This window comes from Equus quagga, chromosome 3, assembly GCF_021613505.1.
Source record: "Equus quagga isolate Etosha38 chromosome 3, UCLA_HA_Equagga_1.0, whole genome shotgun sequence".
Lineage (NCBI taxonomy): Eukaryota > Metazoa > Chordata > Mammalia > Perissodactyla > Equidae > Equus > Equus quagga.
This window is the reverse complement of record NC_060269.1, coordinates 135,223,534-135,242,229: the sequence shown is the minus strand read 5'-3', so window position 1 is coordinate 135,242,229 and position 18,696 is coordinate 135,223,534. Positions and strand designations below refer to the sequence as shown.

General features: G+C 42.0%; 1 protein-coding gene across 1 annotated transcript in view; it reads right to left on the bottom strand.

Moving 5' to 3' along the window:
• Positions 1–18,696, bottom strand: part of SEL1L3 (SEL1L family member 3) — a 96,321-nt gene that overhangs the window by 8,090 nt on the left and 69,535 nt on the right. Inside the window, exons 16-21 of the mRNA XM_046656535.1 lie at positions 16,996–17,123; positions 14,630–14,713; positions 6,865–6,955; positions 6,648–6,732; positions 5,387–5,496; positions 508–635 (exon numbers count right to left, since the gene is read on the bottom strand). Of these exons, the coding sequence (XP_046512491.1) occupies positions 508–635; positions 5,387–5,496; positions 6,648–6,732; positions 6,865–6,955; positions 14,630–14,713; positions 16,996–17,123 (626 nt within the window). The remainder of the gene's footprint in view (positions 1–507; positions 636–5,386; positions 5,497–6,647; positions 6,733–6,864; positions 6,956–14,629; positions 14,714–16,995; positions 17,124–18,696) is intronic.

Below are 18,696 nucleotides of genomic sequence, written 5' to 3'. Positions count from 1 at the left end.
CACGCTAAAGATGAGAGATAAAGAATTAAAGCCAGTTCAAAGGGGTTTGGACCTGCCTTAAAATTCTAGGATCCTGGCAGAAATCTTAGAAGAAGGTCACTCCTGTCCTTAATTAAAAGCCAACAGGTCAAGGAGAAGCCTGAAGCATGGGGGCCGGCAGAGCAATACTTCTGTTCAAGTGTCTGTCCAAAGTCCAGCCATTGGAACGCCTCCCTATCTTACAGAAAAGCATGGTTCCATTGGACATGTTATTTTTTCCACTTTTGTGGAAAAGCTTGGTCAGCGCTTTAATTTCAGATCAAGCATTCTGTAGCTTAAGCCTCACATACTAGAAAAGGGAAATAAATATGGGTTCAGCTGAGTGTTCTCTAATCAAAATGAATCCTGAGCCCTTTTTATAGCAACTGACACTACAAAATAAGAGTAAGGCTAACCTGAACCGAGAGGCAAACCCCACTCACTGGGGATCCCCCAGAACCCACCAAACTAACAAGGCTCTGAACTCACCTTTCGTATAGTTCCTGCAGGATGGAGATGTTATTAGAATGGATAGTTGGGTCAATTTCCAAGAAATCCAAAATATGATGTGGGATTATAGCACCTTCCTCAACTAGCAGGGCCAGGTTAAAAAATCCCTGAAAACAAACCGCAAACCAAACTCATTAGCTCCCTATAATGAAGCCCAGACACAAACCCTGCATCAGAAGGTAAACTTTTACAACCTCTCGACTTTTTTCAGTCCCTGGAGCCAGATGGTTTTGTCATCTTCATTGATGAATTGTTTCCCTAAATAAATGCATCTGAGAAATTTATTTGCAGGAGAACCAGGAGGGTTTCAGAGGATGCTGTGTCCCATCTGCTCAGAAGCCAGTCAACCGGGAGATCTGTCCTTTCCTGCTCTGTTCACTCTCTCAAAACAGAACTTGCTGGAAAACGTGCCCTTGTATCATCAACAAAACCAGAATACTGAGTCGAAGGCAGTGTCCATCACTTACAGATTATGCCCTGGGTCATCGTCAGCATGTCAGAAATCCAACGAAATGTTTTTGTGCTGGGGCTACTACTCGTGACTGACATTCTCATGTAGTGAGTCTCTTATGCACAGAATGGGGTGCGGGTGGTTGCACCAGGTTGCCTAGGCCAGCATGGAAAACCTCTTCTCATGATTCCTCTTGTCACAGACCTCCACTCTGGGATGCTTCCCTCTAGCTCTCTCTTACACACCTTCTTCTTGACCTCAGAAGTAGGACTGCCTTATTGGGCTGCACAGGTCCAATGAAATAACACAGTGAAGAGCCTGAGGGTAGAGGTGCTTCACAAAGGATGGAAACTGTTATACTACCTGGAGGAGATGCACTGTCCATCACGCGCTGAGCATGTGGCCACACCAAGAAATAAATAAAAAACGATTGGTTACTTACCATTAGGGCTTTACAACTTTCCCTGGATTGCTGCCCTTCAAAGAATTCATGGTCATGTTTTAATGACATATCCTGCCTTTGACCTTTACTTTCAGTTGCCACTGACAACAATTTAAATGAAAATCACCATCCCCCAGGTTGTATATACCAGGACTCTCACAAGCATCCTATGCAATGATCATGATAAAAATAACAGCAGCTAACATTTTCCGGGTGCTTGCTATATGTGAGGCACTGTTCTGTTTGATATACACTCACTTAACCTCATAACAACAAATTGAGATGGGTACTATTATTCTCCCCATTTTATAGATGAGACAACTGAGGCACAGAGAGGTTAAAGAATTTGCCCAAGGTCGCAAAGCTGTAAAGAGGCAGAGCTGGAATTCAATTGCAAACAAAGAGGGTTGGCATCTCAAATCTCAACCTCGGTCATGCTGCCAAATAACCTCTAAATAGATGAAAGTATTAAGTGATGTGGGCTCAGTGAGTTGAGGAGTCGAAAGAAAGATTTCTTGGACTCTCGAGGTCTGGCAGTAGTGCTCTTTTATTCAGAGAATAGCCTGGAATAGCATGGGGACAGGACCCATGGGCAGTAAGAGCTGCAGGCATGGGGACAGGGCCCATGGGCAGTAGGAGCTGCAGGCATGGGGACAGGGCCCATGGGCAGGAGGAGCTGCAGGCATGGGGACAGGGCCCATGGGCAGTAGGAGCTGCAGGCATGGGGACAGGGCCCATGGGCAGTAGGAGCTGCAGGCATGGGGACAGGGCCCATGGGCAGTAAGAGCTGCAATGTGTTGAGGGTTAGCTCTAAATTTATAAGGCATAGATATGTGACTTATTTCTTTACTAGACAAAGGAAAGATCATGAAAAAAAGTCATTAAAATGGTATCAGTGCCGGTGGGGTCTGGTTATTGGGTGGTCCTATAACTTTAGATAAGAATCAGATCGGATTAAGTCAGGACGTCCTATGCTTCCCAGAGGATGACACAGATCGGTATGTAGGGCAGGACGCCTTGGGCTTCTTCCTGGGGCAGGGCCAGGCTTGATCCTCATCATTAAGTATCTTTAAGATGCACACACGCAAGCAGAGAATGGAATATTTGAAAGGAAGGTACCCTTAAAACTTGAAGTATTAGAAGAAAAGAAAAACATTGCTTTATAAAAATTTAAAGTCTCTGAACAATGAAAACATAACAAGTTAAAATAGATAGGAAAACAGACTAAGGGAATATTTGTGTGCAATGTAATAGCTTAAGGTTCATTATCTATTGGGCAAACGTAAAAAGAACTAACTATGATTTAAACTGAAAAAAAAAATCAGTATCAAGACTCCAATAGGTTAAACAGGTAAAGAATAAGAATAAAGAATCACATAAAAAAAAATATTAAGAGTAAATTATCATAGACAAGTTGAGGTAAAAGTACCCATCTTCACTAGTATTCAAATAAATGCAATTTAAAACCATAAGGAAGCATCAACTTAAAACTATTCAATTAGCAAAATTAAGTCACAAAAACACCCAGTGCTGAGCACATGTCAGTTATCCTCCCACACTTAACCACTGCTTGGGGATGTATTAACTGGAAAACACTTTCAGAAAGCAAATCGACAATATACTGTTATTATGCAGCTGTAAAACAATTTAGACTGTTTGACTCAGTAATACTATCTCACAGACAATAAAAGAAATCATTCCAATGGAGTTAAAAGATGGAAATATGAAAACGTTCACTGTAGCACTAGCTATAATTGCAACACAGTAGGAAAGGACCTCCACGTCTTCCCTAATAGATTCTAAATCCCATGAAGCCAAGAATATTGTCTATCTTTTTATCTTAAGTCTCCACCACTAAGCAATGTTTAAGACATGGCAGGATTGGATAAACATATGCCAAACCAGTGAATAAATTAGCGAATGTAAGAATAAATGTCCACCAATAAGATAAACCTTAATAAATTGGAGTTACCAGCTCAACGGAATATAAGGCAGTGGTTAAGGGTAAGAAACTAGAAAGACTATGGAATAAAATGCCCACATTCCTACTGTATGTGAGAAGAGATGGATTTTGAAAGTGGTGTGTACACTCTTGGTAACATCACAGAGATACGCTTGCCTGTGGGCAGGGACTGGAAGGGAACATGAAGACATGAAGGAGTAAAGCCCGTCACGGAACTGTGGGTGCATTCTTTGATTTTTCTTTTCTTTTAAAATGATCCTTTAATGTTTTTGCAACATTTTCTTTCCAAAAAGTAAAAATCGGAATTGAAAAAAATGATCCAGACCTAATTTTGAGTCACAGATACCACGTGAGAAAGTTTAGTTTGGCTCTCGATCAAATCCTTTTAGCACCAACTCCTATTTCATTCCAGAACTAATAATAGAACGGACTGTGTCCATTGTGTGTTCTCAGTGCTGGGCTCAACATTGTACATCAAACGTCTCATTTAATCCTCATAAACTGTGAGGTATTATCCCCAGTTCACAAATGGGAAAATGAAGACCCAGTGATTTAGTGACTTGCCATGTACAAACAGCTATGAAGTGACAGAGATGTGGGACTTTAACCCAGGTAAAGAATCATCCTGACATAGTACCTCGTTTGGAAAAAAACTAATACTGGCGAGTTTCCAACTTTTGCTCGTCCAACATGTGCCCAAAGCATACCACCAGAACGTGTTGCATAAGAGGGTTATGCAACCATTCCAACTTCCAGCCTGAAAATGACCCTGAGATCCTCACAGGAGAATTCCCATTGGCAAATCCAGGAGGAATGAGGGAAATAAAGAATCATATTAGCACACCACAGAATGACTGCAGGGGGCAAGATCTACCGAAGGATACTAAAATCAGTGGGCAGAAGTTTGAGGAGAAATCGGATATTTGCATGGTTGACATCTAACTCTCCAAGATACCTATAAATTTAGAAAGAGAAAAATAACTTTACAGGGGAGAAACTGAGCAGAAACCATGTTAACCAGGTGACTGAGATCAACCTCATCAGTAACAAGACATATTGAGATCATGTACACCTCGTAGGATACATTGAGAAGGACACATCATTTCTGTGCTGTCCTTGCCCAAAATGCGTAATCTTAATCTATTCATGAGAAAACAGAAGACGGACCCAAATCGAGAGACATTCTGCAAAATACCTGACCAGGATTCTTCAAATGTAACAAGGTCAGGAAAGACAAGGAAAGACAGAAACTGGCCCAGATTGAAGAAGATAAAAGAAATATGACAACTAAATGCAATGTGAGATCCTGAGTGGGACTCTGGAACAGAAAAAGGACATTAGAGGGAAAACTAGTGAAATACAAATAAAGTCTGAAGTGTAGTGAATGGCACTGAACCAATGCTGATTTCTTAGTTTGATAATGGTATTGTGGGTATGCAAGATATGAACATACTCTTCCTGCAACTTTTCTATAAATCTAAAAATATTCCAAAATGAGGAGTTTCCCAAAAAAGGTCACTGAGAGCAAAATCCTGTCACTGAAGTATTAGCCCAACTATAGAAGCAAACTACTTCCCATTTTGACCACACTTTCAATTTCTTGAGTTTCTACATGGTGAGTTAGTTTGAGAGAATCTGGTAGAAAGACCCCTGGGCTTGGAGCCAGAAAACATGGGTTTATGGTCTGGCTACTTCATCTACTACGGGATTGTTTGGGCTTGAGCAATTTATCACCCTGTCATAGTCTTGGTATTCTCCACTATGAAATGGGTGTGCTAAGCCCCACCCCCACAAGACTGCTGTGGAAAACATGGTAGGTGTTCAATAAAGATTCACATTATGGTTAGCGTCCTCGTAGAGTTGTTGTGAGGGGCTTGTGAAAATGAATGAGAAATGACTTTGTAAGCTGTGGAAATATACAGACAGGAGGGCTTATGAAGACTCTAGCCCTTTCGACCTCACCAACGGGGATCCCCCGGAGCTCGTTTCTGTCATTGTTTACCTGTGAGTCTCCGTCCAGTGCTGCTTGGGCATACATCTGCACGGACAACTCAAGGTCTTGTGACTGGTTTTGGTGGCCATAGTAGTAAAGGTCTCCCATTTTCAAATATGCTGCAGGACAAAAAGCACAGGTCCATTTGTCAAGTGGTTTTATTTCAGACCGACATTTTAAACAATTGGCCCATTTGCATGGTTGAGAACTTTCCTACCAGAATCTGAATACCAAACATATTTAGGTTTCCTTGGTGGGTCAGGAACCAAAAAATAAAAAAATGGCTCTTGTGCTAAACCTTCTACACAGATTTTTTGCTTTGCTGGGCAGCTCTCCTAAATGGGTCTGTTTGTGAGAATCAGAGTCTGCAACCGCACAACCCAATCGGCCAAGGTTATTTCACATCTGAAATTGTGCTGCTTAGGTTTGATGACTGACGGGTATTTCTGGTATTTCTTTACTCTGTTTAAGCCACATATTTTATTTTTCCTCTGAGGAAAAAGTTTTAAGAGTGTATGTATTACTCAACGTCCAATCAGAAGAAGAGAATCCATGTCAGGTAGTTCAAAAGAGGGATTTTAACACTGTGAACTGGTTACCAGGGTATTGGAAGAGCTGAAAAGGCAAATGGGAACAACAGACAGCCCAGAAATCAGTAATCTGATCAGCCATCAGCTGCCCAGGGACGCTATCATCATCCCCGGGCTGGGAGCCAGCCGAGACCAGAGGGTGGATGACCAGGCAGGAGCTGGAGCCGTGGACAGGCAGCCATTGCCATAGACATAGACCAAAGCAGAGAGAGGAGGGGAGAAATACTTGGACTTCTTGCCTTCTCCCATCCTGCAACCTCCCTCCAGAGCCTCCCATTGGCTGGCACTAATCAGAGGCACTAGAGCAAAGCAGTCTGGGAACTGTAGCTCCTGAGGGTCAGCCCCCCACCATACAGAGCAGAGCCGAGGAAGACAGGAAATACCCCTGGGGGCAAAAAGGCAAATGACTGGCCCAGAGAGTCTCTCCATAATAGCTTCCTCTTCTGAATTCTCACTGATTCTGAAGAATTGGTGGGTTCAAGCATTGGGTGGACAATGGACTGCATTGCGTGAGGCTGAGAGCAGAGTTCAGTCATGATCTTCATAGCAGAGATTTTTCACTCTCTTTCCTAACTGTTTAGAAATACCACACTTCACACAAAGCTGTTAGATGTTCCCTGTTGCTAAACATTAAAATCACCAGTGAAGCTTCAATTCAGCACCCGTTTTTCCATACATACCAAATGAAGGAGCATCGATTTGAAAAACAGAGAAATTATAGTATCTCCAAACGCAATTAACACCCAGGTATGCCTTGGCCAGGTCCTAAGGGGACGAAGGGGGAGAAAAAGTGAATTCAGTAATATTTCGGCCAAGTGACTCATTTTGCCTCCATAAAACCCACTTCATTATCCTTAACCTTAATGCTTCTACTCCAAGAAGAATACATGTACTTACTGGGCGCTCCTCACAGATGTGTGCTAAATTTGTCTGTGACACTTCAATTCCAGTTTCTGCTGCTAAAACATAATACAGCAAAGCTTCGTGCCTAAAAATAGATGATTAATAATAAATTTCATATAGTGGCTCTCACTAATACTCACAGAGAGCTTTATATTTAAATGTAAGAGGGCACCAAATAAGCAGTTTTTTTAAAACCACAAAATCATGAGTTCTTTTTTCTTTTTTTAAATAAACACCGTTGTTAAAAATACTGCCTGCACTAATTTATTTCCTATCTTCAAAGCTGAACTCACAGATAAGGTTGGGGAGCTGGTTGGTACAACAGCTACCTCTACTGGCAGAAGGTATGTTGAGTGTTGGCTGGGGAGTTGTCTACTAGCCGTTGGTCCTTGAATCCTTCGGTCCTCGCTTGGAGGAGATAAATGGTATTAAGAAAAAGCCCTGTGTTTCTGAGTCCTCTGTTTTGTGGAAGGCTTTATGCGGCTTAGGATTCTGAACAAGGTTAATTAAAGCTGAACTGTTGTGGTGCATTAGAAGTTTGGCAAAGGAGAGCTTTGATTCCAATGGCCAAAAACACACATGAAAAAATAAATGTTCGACACCACCAGTAATTGAGTAATTAAAAAACAATGGGAGACCACTTTTCATCTGCTGAAAGATTGGCACCCAGTTCATGATAGAGTAACAACAAGGGCTTGGGGAAATGGACATATTCCGACAACTGCTGCTAGTGGGAGGGCCAATTAGACAATGGTTAAATGTGAGGAGTCTTAAGAATGCACAGACCACTTGGCCCAACAGTTCCCCCTGCTCAGAGTTTATTCTAAAGAAACAATCAGAGACATGTGCAAAGATTCTGTGGCAACAGAGTTCACAGCAGAGCTGTTTATGTGAACAAAAAACCCCAGAAACAACTTAAATATCTGAAAATCAGTGACTAGTTAAATTAACTCGCAGTGCAGCCACTTTCAAAGGTGGCTGTTAAAAATGTTGTTGTGGAAGAAAATTCAAAAACAGAAAAACGTTCATGCAAAATTTTCCATTCAGTAAAAAAAAAAAAAAAAAAAGGCAGGATAAAAAACAGTGTAAATCCATTTTGGTAAAACAGACATAAAACTGAATACATACCATGTTCACACACACACAGATACATAAATGCAGAGAAAAAGTAAAACCCAAAAATTATCTACCAAAATGCAAACAGTACTTATAACAAGGTGGTAAGAATGGAAATAATTTTTATTTCCTTCTTTTTACTTATCTGATTTCCTCCATTTTCTTCGTTTTACCCAGTTTGTGAGTAGAAATTTATTTTAACCATAAATAGTTGTTTCTAAAGCTTATTTTTCATTCTAAGTAGTTGACATTACTAACTTTCTTAATTTTAGTTCCACCTAGGAACTGGTTTATGGAAGGGTGGGGAGGGGTGGGTTGAGAAAATAAGGTAGGCAGATTCTGAAATCATCTTTTCTACACTGCTAAAGCAGCTTCTGGCAGACCATCTTCTGGGGACAGAGAAAGGTGGCTAGGGTCACATTAGGACAGCCAGACTTTCAATCAGATACACTGTAGGCCACTGGCCACGTGGCTGCTGAGCGTGCTGATTCTCAGTCTCCGAGATGCCCAAGGCAGCCGACAAATTAGCCATGACTCATGCTAAAGAGACGAGGCTGGCTAAGCAGCGTCCCCCGCCTAGGCAAGCCAGATAACAAGTCCACAACTGCAGCTGCAAGAACAATATAAAAGACACTGAGGCATTTTCTTACGTAACCTGCAAAAATCATGTTTGGTGACAGAACGCTCAAAGCAGACCCTAGATGGAGGGCCTGCGAGGGAGGCTCAGCAGAAAGTCCCCATCGTTTTGCAATCAGGTCCTGTTCCAAAGGTCTATAATCTCGAGTGTCTTCGGGACACTCAGGCTCACACCAGTGCCTCAGTTTCCCACAGGGGTGGATGAAGGAAGCAGATGGTGTGGACTTGCCAGCCCAAGGTCAAATACTGGGCTGGCTCCCTCGGCGGCTGTAACTGGATGGAATGTGGCTTGACGTTATTAAAATGTAATAAAATGAGTTTTTCTTAGACAGTATTCGGGTAGACTGCTAGACTCTGGGGGGACCCACGAGGCTGACACTCTCTGTACGAACAGAGTCACTATGATAAATTTTATAAGACTAATATCTTGTCTCTAAAGTTACTTTGGTGGTGGGGGAGGGAAGAGAGGAACAAGTTTTAAAGGAAGACTTCCACTTCTAATTATTGTATAAGTCGGGAGGAAATTTCATAGAATTCTCGAGCATTTCCTTTGAGGAAGCACTGGAATCCATCAAAAAGAGATGTCTAAAAGCATTAATGTCAATAGAAATAAGGAACAGAAATTCGCCTCTCTTTTCCCGCTTGCAGAAGCGATCATCAGATGCTGGTACATGCCAGTACCACCACCAGCTATTTTCATGTATCAAAGAGTGAACCATAGGTGAGGATTAGAACACGGAAGATCAGCCTTTCTCAGCTTATTAAGACTTCTGAGATGCCACACCTCTGCAGAAACCCTATCCACATTTAGCCTGCTGGCACTTTGCTCTCACTTAATTGTGTTTCAACAGAAACTGTCTGCAAGTATTAATTACAGATATTTCTACCCTTACATTCATGGAACAAACATTTACTCAGCATTTGCTACGTGTAGGAAGCCCAAAGACAAGCCACAAAACTGTAGTGTCCTTGCATGAATTTCCTCAAGGTTTAGGAAGCCAGCCAGAGCTTCCAGCTTGATTTCCAAAGCACTAAAGTGAAATTGTTCCCCAGGCAGTCCTAATGGGGATGGGGATGGATGAGGAGAGGAGGGGCTTTAGAGTAAAGAAGGAGTCTAGGAGCACGTTTGCCACCCTCCCACTTCAGACTCAGCACATACACTTATAGAACTTTCATAACGATACATCTTAATAACCAATGCTTCGACTGCCTGCCATGAAGTGTGAATTTGGGCACCTCTGAGCAGTTTCTCAAACAATGATATTATTTTCTCTGTGCTCTTTTCTGCCAATGCCTGAAACAGTTCAAACTGGAAAGATAAAAAAATCCTGGGGTCTCAGTGGAATTCAGGACCCCCGTTCTATTGCAAAAAGGTGAATTTCTTTCAACTGGAACTTTGCATGCCTCCTTCTCTTGCCTCAAGCCCATCACAATCTGGCTAACCTCCTGGGGTAAGTGTTTGGGGTATATTTAAGACAAAAGACAATAAGACACATAGCTCACAGGTAAAACACGCGTAGGGGTAAGGCAGAGAGAAATGAAACATGACAGCCGGCCTCTCCTTAGCTGACTTCTCCTGGTGTCCGAGGACAGCCTCAGGCATGGCAACATTATCTTCCGTATTGGGCCTACACAGCAAAAGGCCGTTCTCTCACTCACACTCTTCATTTAAACTGTCCCATATAAATCTTGGAACAACACAGAAAAGTACAAGCTCATCAAACTGACACACGTAATTTGAGAATAATGCCCAGAATAAATTCACTCACAGAAAATGAAAAAAGGGGATGGACTTGGGACATGGATGGACGATTCAGTCCTATCTGCAAAATAGATGTCACCAAAAAAAGCCACGTTGGGGTGTGAGGAGGCCAACATTCATATATTTCCCATTTAACCCCTGGGGTGTGTTTGGAGGCTCCGCAAGAAGGAAGAGATAGAAGCCCTTTGCCTCAGATATATTTTGACAAAGATCTTCCCATTGGAATGGATACCAGATGTTTCTTCCCATTGATAGGAAAAGGCTTCAAATCTAGATTGAGACTTATCTTTAACTATACTTAGCATCAGCATCAAGACTGGCAAGGATATGGAGAAACAAAAATTTATACACGGTTGGCAGGGGAGTAAACTGGTAAAATCATTTTGGAAAGTAGTTGGCATCATCTTGTAAAGTCGAACATGTGCCTGCCCTGTGACTCCACTCCTAGGTTTATATTTTAGAAACTCTTCCTATATATGCCAGGAGATACATAAAAATGTTTACGGCCACCTTGTTCTTAAAAACAAACAAACAAAAAAAATGGGAAACAACCCCAATATGTGTTAACATGAGAACTGGTAAGTAAATTGTGATATAAGACAGCAGCGAAAATGAATGATCCACATGTACATGTACCAAAAGCTATGAATCTCAGAAACACAATGTCAGGTGAAAGGAAAAAGCTGTTGAAGAACTATATATAATATGATTCTAATAATATGCAGCTCAGAAACAAGCCAAACTAAGTCTTATGTATATGAATATATCCATATACAGTCACATGTCGCTTAACGATGGGGAGACGTTCTGAGAAAAGCATCATTAGGCGATTTTGTCATTGTGCGAACATCATAGAGTGTATTTACACAAACCTAGGTGGTACAGCCTACTACGTGCCTAGGCTACGTGGCACTAACCTTATGGGACCATCATCATCTGTGTGGTCAGTTGTCGACCAAGACATCATTACGTGTAGCAAAACTATAAAGAAAGCAAGGGGCAGATCAACAAGGTTCAGGATGATGGTTACTTCCGGGCATTGGGAGTAGGGGTGATCTAATCTGGGAGGGAAATGCAGACGGCTTCAATAATTCATTTTCTTAAATAGGGTTACAGGCGTCCACTTTACTGTTATGCTTTGGAACCTATATATATATAGGACATATTATTTCTACGTACCAACTATTATATGATAGAAGAAGGGAAAAATAACTCAATTGGCTCATGGTATATCTCTGGCTCAAATGCTCAGCTCCTTTTACCTGGGTTCTGAACTAGCTCCCCCTTTCAGACTCTCCCTTCTCTTCTCCATCAAACACAGTTGTTTGGCTCAGTATCTCCAAACCCAGCTCTGTCATGTCACTACCCTCTCTCAAAACTATCAATGGCTCCCTACTGCTTCACAAATTAAGTAAAAAGTGTGTGATCTGCCATTCAAAATTCCGTAAAGCAGGACTTCTGTGGTCTTTTTATATATCACTCCCTTTTGCAAATCTTACCCTCAAGGCAAACTGGGTGGCTTAAAATTTCCTACACTCACGCACAATTTTCCTGTCTCTTTGCTTTTGTTCCTGTGATTCCCTTCACCATAAATGCTGTTCCTTGCATGGCTAGTGGAAACCTCACCTATTCCTTAAGGCCATATCATTGGCTACCTCCATCATGAAGGCTGGCAGAAGTTCCTCAAACCAGATAGCTTCTTTTCCTCTCCAGCATCCCTAATGCTCTTTACATACTGCTCAGGGCCCTTCAGTTATGATTATTCTGTCTTTTTAAGCACTTGCCAGGTGCCACGAGGTGCTGGGCTCTGGGATACAAGTCACAGGGCAATCAACAAGTAAAGAGCAGTCCTGATCCATGAAAGGACAAAAGGGAGTAAGGAGTTAGGCAGGACTTCTGGGCAGAGGGAACAGTAAGTGCAAAGGCCCAGAGGTCAGACAGAAGATGGGCCATGAGAGAAACTGTAGGTAGTTCAGCATGAGGAGGAGATGAGGCTGCAAACTTCCTCAAGCCCTACTGGTGGCATCCCCCACAGCTTATGGCAAGGCACCCGGCATTTAAGTGTACTTAGTAAATTGGCTGGACTGGACCCAGCTCACAAACAGTGTAGAACACACTTAATTCCCCTTCCCTTCTGCCAAAAGATAACAACCAAAAACACAATCTCATGTTGTAACTGAATATTCGAAGAAGGACAATAGGTGACAAAAATCTTTTTTTTCTTTTAAGGAAGATTAGCCCTGAGCTAACCTGTGCTGCCAATCCTCCTCTCTTCGCTGAGGAAGACTGGCCCTGAGCTAACATCCGTGCCCATCTTCCTCTACTTTATATGTGGGACGCCTGTCACAGCATGGCTTGATGAGCGCTGCTAGGTCCACACCTGGGATCCGAACTGGGCGAACCCTGGGCCACCAAAGCGGAGCAGCTAACTTACCCGCTATGCCTCCAGGCTGGCCTCCACAAAAATCTTAGTTCATCTTGAACTTCAGTGCAAATTTTTAAATGTGCTACCTGAAGTGCTTTGTGATATTAAAGCCAAAAGTAGACAAGAAAGCTAAGCCATTAGCAGAAGCTATTAACAGACACTCTATGGGAAAAACCGTGTCAGACATCTTGGTGTGTGTGTGTGCGTGCGTGTGTGTGTGTGTTGGGGGATGGGTATTTACAGATGTGCTCTCCCTTTGGGGAAACCCATCAAATAAACATTTTCATATTTAAATGCTTCGTTCTCCTTAAGAAGCTTGTAGGGGGGTATGGGTGGGAAGTCTGGAGGATGAGAAGTAGAGAATGAATTAAAGTCAAATTTGGGAGTTTTATGAACTGAAGCTCACTTGGGAAACAAGATAAAACACCACAAAAATCGTAAGGTATATCAATTGGAAAATAATAATTTCATTAAAAAATTTCTTTCCAATTGTGCAAAGTGAGGCCACAGATAATAAACTTTCACAAAATGATAATAATAAACATTTGTATTTGGTGCTTTTTTCATTGAGTTCATTTCCCTCGCATTCTCTAATTTAAGATTCTTGTTTACTGAGACGCTATCTGTTGATTACGGGGGCACCCATGGACCAAAGGAGGAAATGGCATTCTTTTAAACTTATATTTAAAATTTTTTTTTAGGAAGATTAGCCTTTAGCTAACAGGTTTGCCAATCCTCCTCTTTTTACTAAGGAAGACTGGCCTTGAGCTACCATCTGTGCCCATCTTCCTCTATTTTATATGGGATGCCTGCCACAGCATGGCTTGACAAGCAGTGCATGGGTTCGCACCCGGGATCCAAACCAGCAAACCTTGGGCCACCTAAGTGGAACCTGCAAACTTAACCACTGTGCCACTGGGCCAGTCCCTTATATTCTAATTTTTAATTGAGGTTTGGATCAGAGTATGATCGATGACAGGTCTGGTCTAATGTTCTTGAGGCAGCGGACCGAGGGGATATGTGCTGATTTGCATATACTTTTTAGTTATTACTGAAATACCCAGATCATTTAGGCAATAAAGCAGCCAAGAAAATGTGGCCCAAGGAAAAGTAAGAGAGAGTGCTAAGACTCACAGAGGAAACAAAAAGACGGAGTCAGGTAGAGTCTGGAGAGGTGTCACCTTATTTGTAAAATCAAGTAACAGCAACTGGGGGGCATTTGCAAGTCCTCATACGCGGTGTCTCAAGCCATAGAGTACATCATGCTAACTCCAGCAGAAGAAGGTTAGAAAGGGCAGGCTGTTTGGCTGTGACATTGGAGGTTTGGTGAGTGACTCGAGCAATGCCAGGTTCCTGGCCGTGGGAGATGCAGTAAACTATCTACGGAAGAATGCAGCCTAAGCCTTAAACACGCTGCTCTCTCTTCTTGCCACGAGTATGGTGGAAATCCTGGACCTTCTGTGGCCTATCCTGAGAGGCAGAGGTCAGCTAAGATCCCCTGTGCTTCTTCCAGACTCGAAAACCAAGAGAAGCAAGCTTGAAGGGAAGGGAAGTCAACGCATTCGTGTGTCTCTCAACTTGATGACTGTGGACGCTCCTCCTAGAGAACTAATTTTTGTGTATAATTAAACATGGAAATGCTATGTTTCCCAATCAACGGCCAATCAGTGTGCGATACTCTGAATATTATTGCTGGGAGGTCGTGATTTCCCTGCAAATTGCTTTTTCAGTTGCATTTTAAGACTCCATCTCATAAGGCTACTCACAGACTGAAAGATAAGGGCTGGGAAAGTGCATTCTAACGCGGGTCCCGAGCTTACCATGAGCCCTCCAGGTAGGCATTGAGGCCTTTGCGAATGACATGGCCCAAGTAGCCATTTTTCTCAGCTACGTGCTTTGCCCATCTGAAAAGGAAACAGAAGAGAAAATATACAAACTGTGGTAAATTAAATAATTGCTTTTTCCTTCATATGATCTCAATAAATCCCAGTTGGGGAATATTTTGCTTGTTAGAATTTTTACAGAGCAATAAACCAGAGCTGAATGTTAAGAAGGTAAAGAAAGACGCATTTTGAGAGCTTCGCATTCAGTGCCCTTTCTTAAGAATGCTTAGGAGCTGTCATGTATGGGAACAAAGACATGAAAGGTATGTAATGACAAATATCCACCAATATGGAAAAAGATAGCCTTCACCAAGAATTCTAATACTCTCTCCATTAAAACATGTTTAGTGATTTATTATAAGCTTTCCCTATTTTGTTTCCGTCCCTGAATTTATCCTGGAGAGGTTTACTAATAATGAACTAGTCTGTTGTAATATTTAGATCTACAACCACTAAAACAATGTTATAAGAATACATAACTCACAAGCTAATGGAAGGGGGAAATACAATAATTTTTTTAAAATACCTGATTAATATAAAGGAAGGGCAACAAAAGAGAAAAAAGGTACAAAGAATAGATAGAACAAGTAGGGAATAAATAGTAAAATGGTAGATTTAAAACAGGTACATCCATAATTACAGTAAATGTAAATGGACTAAATACACCAGTTAAAAACTAAAATTGTCGGACTGAATAAAAAATACACAAAACTCCAATTACATGTTGTTTATAGGAGATATACATCAAAATTAAAGGACAGAGAAAGATTGAAAGTAAAAGGTTGGAAAAAGATACAATATGCAAACTCTAACAAAAAAAGCAGGTGTACCAAAATTGACCATATACTGCTCATAAAGCAAGCCTCAGCAAATCTCAAAGGATCAAAGTCATTCGAAATATAATCTCTGATCACAGTGGAATTAAGATAGAAATCAATAACAAAAGGATAACAAGAAAATCCATGAAACATGAAAGTTCATACCAAATGTCCTAACTAACTATGATAAAAAGCCTCAAGTGTGTCTAATTTTATCACTGAGTTCAGGTAACGCTGGGTTGGCTCTCAAATGTCTTATGAAAAATAACCTTTTGGAGAGCCAGACCGTTGGTGTGGGGTGGTGTACAGCAGAGGTCTGCAAACTTTTTTTCTGTAAAGGACAAGATAGCATATATTTTAAGCCTTGTGGCCCACATGTGATCTCCGTTGCATATTCTTCTTTGTTTGTTTCACAACACTTTAAAAATGTAAAAAGCATTCTTAGTTCTTGGGGCCACAGATAACAGGTGGCAGGCCATGTGTTATCTGTGGGCCATAGTTTGCCAAGCCCTGTAAAGCATTTCAGTTATGCATGACCTCAAAATTGTGCTCCCTGTCGTTCTTCGGGAAGCTACGGCAGGTTGCACTCTACCAAAATGTAGGAGTAAACCAAGAAAGAGGAATAGGGTCCAGCAAAGAGAACCACAAAAGATAGAAATGAAGGGAGCGGGAACCCCACAATGATGACAAAGGTCATTTCAGGAGGGCAGCTCTGTCCTGAGCAAAGACTCTGGGAGAGATGTTACCAAGAAGATTAAAGCTATCTGGTGGGGCTGGACACACTGAGAAGACATTTAGACAACTGAAGGAGAATCTGGAGACCAAGCACATAGAAAATGATAGGTACACAGAAAGCTGAGCAACGAAAGAACAGTAAAATACAGTTGCTATTCCATAGAAAACTAACGCTTTGCCAGAAAGAAAAAGCCAAGTAGTATACCACGTGGCTCGGCAGCGAACATGGTCATAATAATGTAAGCCCTGGTGCTAATCTGCCATTTATTGGGAAGGTGGGAGAGGGCAGGAAGTATGAATGTGTGGGGTGGCAGGAGTTGGCAGAGCGAGAGAGAACTTTATCTTTCACAGTGGGACATCATTAGACAATGCCTATAATGAAAATAACAAGAAATAGTGGTGTAAGTATGTTATTTAGAGATAGAGGCAAATAAGAAAAAAGTAATTAAAAAATTGAGCATATTTTATTCCTGGGAGCAGGACACAGAGCCCGGGGTGGGGTGTGCAGAGATTTCCTGTTTTTTCTTATCAAACTATTTTTTTTAAAATTTTTAATTAAATTTTTGTTTTTTATTTTTGCCTTGTCAAATTTTTTTGCTCTTTAAACTATGTGTGTGTGTAACTGATAAATATAAAAATGAAATTTAAAAAAATGCAAAGAAAAAACAGAAAAAGGAACTTCGTTTTCTCAGGCATGGTGAATACAGCACACGGCTCTCCCGTCGTCCGCAACATGTGACAGATTCTTACACAACAGCCTTCTCGGGATCTCTAGGGAACGTCTCCAGGTTGCCTGTGATATAGTAGAGGGAACACCACAAGGTTCCTTCGATGTGTCCCCCTTGTGCAGCCTTATGGAAATATTCACCAGCTAAAGTCTGTAAGAGAGACGGACAAGGTCATTCTCCTTAGCGAGGAGTCTTCCTGGCTGGGCTGGTTTCATCAGAGCCAAGGTGGGGAGGTACTTAACACCTGAGGGCATCACAGGCTTATAACTTCTGCTATCTTTAAGAAAACTGAGGCAAGTTCTAGGAAGACAGCCAACCACAGGAGCTGGTCTCTGGATGTGATAACCTTGACCACAGCTCTTCCATTGGTTAAGTTTGCCCAATAAATAAGACAACATGTAACTACGAATACCAGTGTCCTCTCATTTGATCCCGTAACTCCTGCAAGCTAGAAGGAAGACCGTGTCAGAAGCCATACCAGGTGAGAATTCAGGCAGTTGCTTTCCTAACCTGGCTTAAAACCTTTATTCAAATGCATGCACAAAAACTGCATTTCCAGTAGGAAGGTGAGAATTAGAACATGACAATAAAAAATCCACTCTCGCAGATGTGTGGGAGGGTTACCAGACATTTGCAATGCATAAAAATATACCACCTCATATGTAGTCAGAGAGAGGTAGAGGGGGAAAAATAAAATAAGCACTTTGAGTGGCCTATGTTCCACGGATTGCTATTATTTTTCCAAGGCAGTTAACTGTCGTTTTTAAGCATGGGTCTTAGAGTCAGACAGGCTTGGGTTCAAATTCCAGCTCTGCTCCTTATCAGCTGGGTGACCTCGGGCATGTTCGTTAATCTAACTGACAGATTATCTCAATTTCTTCCACTGAAAAATGTGGCTTCCGACAGTAACTAGCATGAAAAGTTGTTTCGAGGATTAAATGAGATAACACATTCTCGAGGCTTAGCCTGGTGTTTCACAAAAAATGATCTTCTGATTCCCCACCCCCAAGTCTGCCAAGGCTTCCCCATCCCACTAAATGCCCTCTCCACTCTTCACATCTCAATAAACGCCAAACATGCTGGAGTTGTCCTGATTTCTCTTCCCCTCTCCCACCCCACATCCAATCATTAGCAAATCCTGTCACCTTGACCTTCAAAATTATCCAGAATCCAGCCACAACTCAGCCCCTCTTCTGACCCTGAATCCTTTCTCCCTTGGATTCAATACATTAACCATCTGCTCCTGCTCTGGTCTCCTTCAATCTTAGTCCCCGCTAGGATCCAGGAGGAGCCTCCTAAAACACAGCCTATCACTGCCCTGTTCAAAGCTGTCTGGGAGTTTCCCATCTTGCTCAGAGCTGAGTCATCACAATGACCCAGGCACCTGCCTCCCTGACCTTATCTCCTGCCTCTCCCATCTTCCCTGCTTTCTGGTCCTGCCACTCAGGCCTCCCTGCTATTCTGCGAGCACACTAAGCCTGCTTTCTTCTTGGGGCTTTTGCCCTGGCTGTTCCCTCCTTCTGGAATGTTCTCCCAGATATCTGTAAGCCTCCTTTAGGAGTCTGTACAACATCACATCATCAAAGAGACGTCTGATTTCCCTTATAAAATAGCATCCCCCAATCTCTACCCTGCCTGTCCTCCTTACCCTGCCTTATTTCCCCGTAACACTATCTCCACCGTCTTCATATTATATATTCATTTGTTTATTGTCTTTCTCCCC